We start from the raw sequence: 2,500 nt of genomic DNA, 5'->3' as shown, positions 1-2,500 counted from the left end.
CGCCCATTCAGAACAATAAACGTGCTGTCCGACTCATCCCCCTGTCTGAGGGGGGGAGATGAAGAGAGGAAGAAATAAAAAGAGATTCAGTACAACGACAATATTATGCGTATGCTTTGTAAGTTGTGTCAGTTGTTGTGAATTTTTGCCTTAGACACGAATCATTAAGAAAAATGACAGTCAATGAAAGACAGATACAGTATAATGAGTGTTTAAAGCAGGACTCCAAGTCCATCCTTTCTAAACAAACAAAAGGTAGGGGTGCGTTGTAATGATTTTGAACGTGGGGAGGGGCGATCATTCAACCAATCCTGCACAGCTTCACAGCAGGTGACCTGTACAGGCGACACGCCTTAAGCTGCTGAGCTGCCCATAGGGAGCATATGGCTGGCTGAGTGAGGTGCAGAGTGAGGGGACAGGTACCTGTAGTTGCTGAGCTGCCCATAGGGAGCATATGGCTGGCTGAGTGAGGTGCAGAGTGAGAGGACGGGTACCTGTAACTGCTGAGCTGCCCATAGGGAGCATATGGCTGGCTGAGTGAGGTGCAGAGTGAGAGGACGGGTACCTGTAGACTGCCCTGCCGGCCTCCACGGCCATCCAGTCCAGGGCGAAGTCAATCTGCCGCACGAAGGGAGAGACCCTGCGGACCACTATGTGTGCAACATTCGTCACCATTCTGGGCTCAGCACGCATGATCCTGAGCAAACGAGAGTGTGTGAGAGACAACACACACACACTAATATACACACAGACACCCAAGAATACACATACACAAACAGAACAACTAATATATACACACATACACCCAAGAATACACATAAACAAACAGAACAACTAATATATACACACAGACACCCAAGAATACACACGTATACTAACAAAACAACTATTACACTCAGACACCCAACAATACACATACACAAACAGAACAACTAATATATATATACACAGACACAGGAAAATACACATGCACAAACAAAACAACTAATATATACACAAACAGACACCCAAGAATACACATATACTAACAAAATAGATATTATATATACACACAGACACCCACGAACACACATAGACTAACAGAACAACTTCAGCTAAAAAAAACTCAACAGATGAAGCATTATTAACATAACTGACATTTAGAAGGAACATTTGAGTGCTTAAGCTCACAAAACAGACCTGTAGACTATGACAAACAACACAACATGTATTCATAAATGATTCATTGTGGTGTGCGCATACAGTCCATTAGGCAGGGAGCACTTGACATAACATCAGTATTGACTCACACTGTGGAAGGGAACACACATACAGTGTTTTAGGCACTGATGTTCTCTCTGGGTTTTTGTTCAAACTTTATATAAACATCTCTCCATGATCATGGCTTTGGAGGTTGCCAGTTTTTTTTTCCAAAACATATGTGTTCTATCTATACATTCTGTTACACACGAAACAGGCCCATGGGTACTGGTTGGGGTGGCCAGAATCTGTATGTATAAAGACCATCGGAAATTAATTTAAAGAGTTTCAATCCCAACTAATGGTTTTGACTGAGGGGGGAGTGAAGCTCCCTGAAATGAATGAGACATATGAATCAAGACGTCAAGACAATATTGAGTGGCCACAAAATACTGGATATCTGGATGCAGAACACTTGCAGTATGTGTGTGTGTGTGTGTTTATGTGTGTGTATGTGTGTGTGTGTGTGAGTGTATGTGTGTGTGTGTGTGTATGTGTGTGTGTGTGTGTGTGTGTGTGTGTGTATGTGTGTGTGTGTGTGTGTGTATGTGTGTATGTGTGTGTGTGTGTGTGTGCATCTGGTTGTGTGTGTGCATCTGGTTGTGTGTGTGTGTGTGTGTGTGTGTGTGTGTGTGTGTGTGTGTGTGTGTGTGTGTGTGTGTGTGTGTGTGTGTGTGTGTGTGTGTGTGTATGTGTATGTGTGTGTGTGTGTATGTGTGTGTGTGTGTGTGTGTGTGTGTGTGTGTGTGTGTGTGCATCTGGTTGTGTGTGTGCATCTGGTTGTGTGTGTATGTGTGTGTGTGTGTGTGTGTGCATCTGGTTGTGTGTGTGTGTGTATCTGGTTGTGTGTGTGTGTGTGTGTGTGTGTGTGTGTGTGCAGGGCACTCTTGTGGAGTCTCACGCACTCGTAGAAGTGGGCCTTAGATATGCTGAGGAAGCTGCAGTCTCGGTTGGCTCGCACCGAGAAGATGAGCGGCTCGCCCGTGAGCACCGACAGGTGGCCGACCAGGTCCCCAGGGTGCGCCACGAACAGGCAGCTCTCCTCCTCGCGGTCGATCATGTGCTGGTACACATGCAGCGCTCCCGAGATGATGAACAGCACGCTCCCGTCCTGGGGGAGAGCCAGACAGGACGGCTTGTTTATCATACAGCACACTGTTTTTTTTGTCTAGGCCATTTCCCATGCTTCATCTCTGATTTGGCAATGAGGCGGAAAAAAACGCTTTGCTAATTAAGCTTCGATCGGAACGAATCGTGAATA

The 2,500-nt window shown here is 45.6% G+C and overlaps 1 protein-coding gene across 2 annotated transcripts in view; it reads right to left on the bottom strand.

Moving 5' to 3' along the window:
- pnpla7b (patatin-like phospholipase domain containing 7b) overlaps nt 1-2,500 on the bottom strand; it is a 28,871-nt gene that overhangs the window by 16,887 nt on the left and 9,484 nt on the right. For both annotated transcript variants that reach the window (XM_080852214.1, XM_080852213.1), the window contains exons 17-19: nt 2,145-2,350; nt 566-697; nt 1-45 (exon numbers count right to left, since the gene is read on the bottom strand). The exon at nt 1-45 is cut by the window's left edge and continues 79 nt beyond it. In XM_080852214.1, coding sequence (XP_080708340.1) covers nt 1-45; nt 566-697; nt 2,145-2,350 — 383 coding nt within the window. The remainder of the gene's footprint in view (nt 46-565; nt 698-2,144; nt 2,351-2,500) is intronic.

Source organism: Sprattus sprattus (genome assembly GCF_963457725.1).
Source record: "Sprattus sprattus genome assembly, chromosome: 15".
NCBI lineage: Eukaryota > Metazoa > Chordata > Actinopteri > Clupeiformes > Clupeidae > Sprattus > Sprattus sprattus.
Note: the sequence above shows the minus strand (reverse complement) of the source record. Positions and strands in the feature narration are given on the sequence as shown.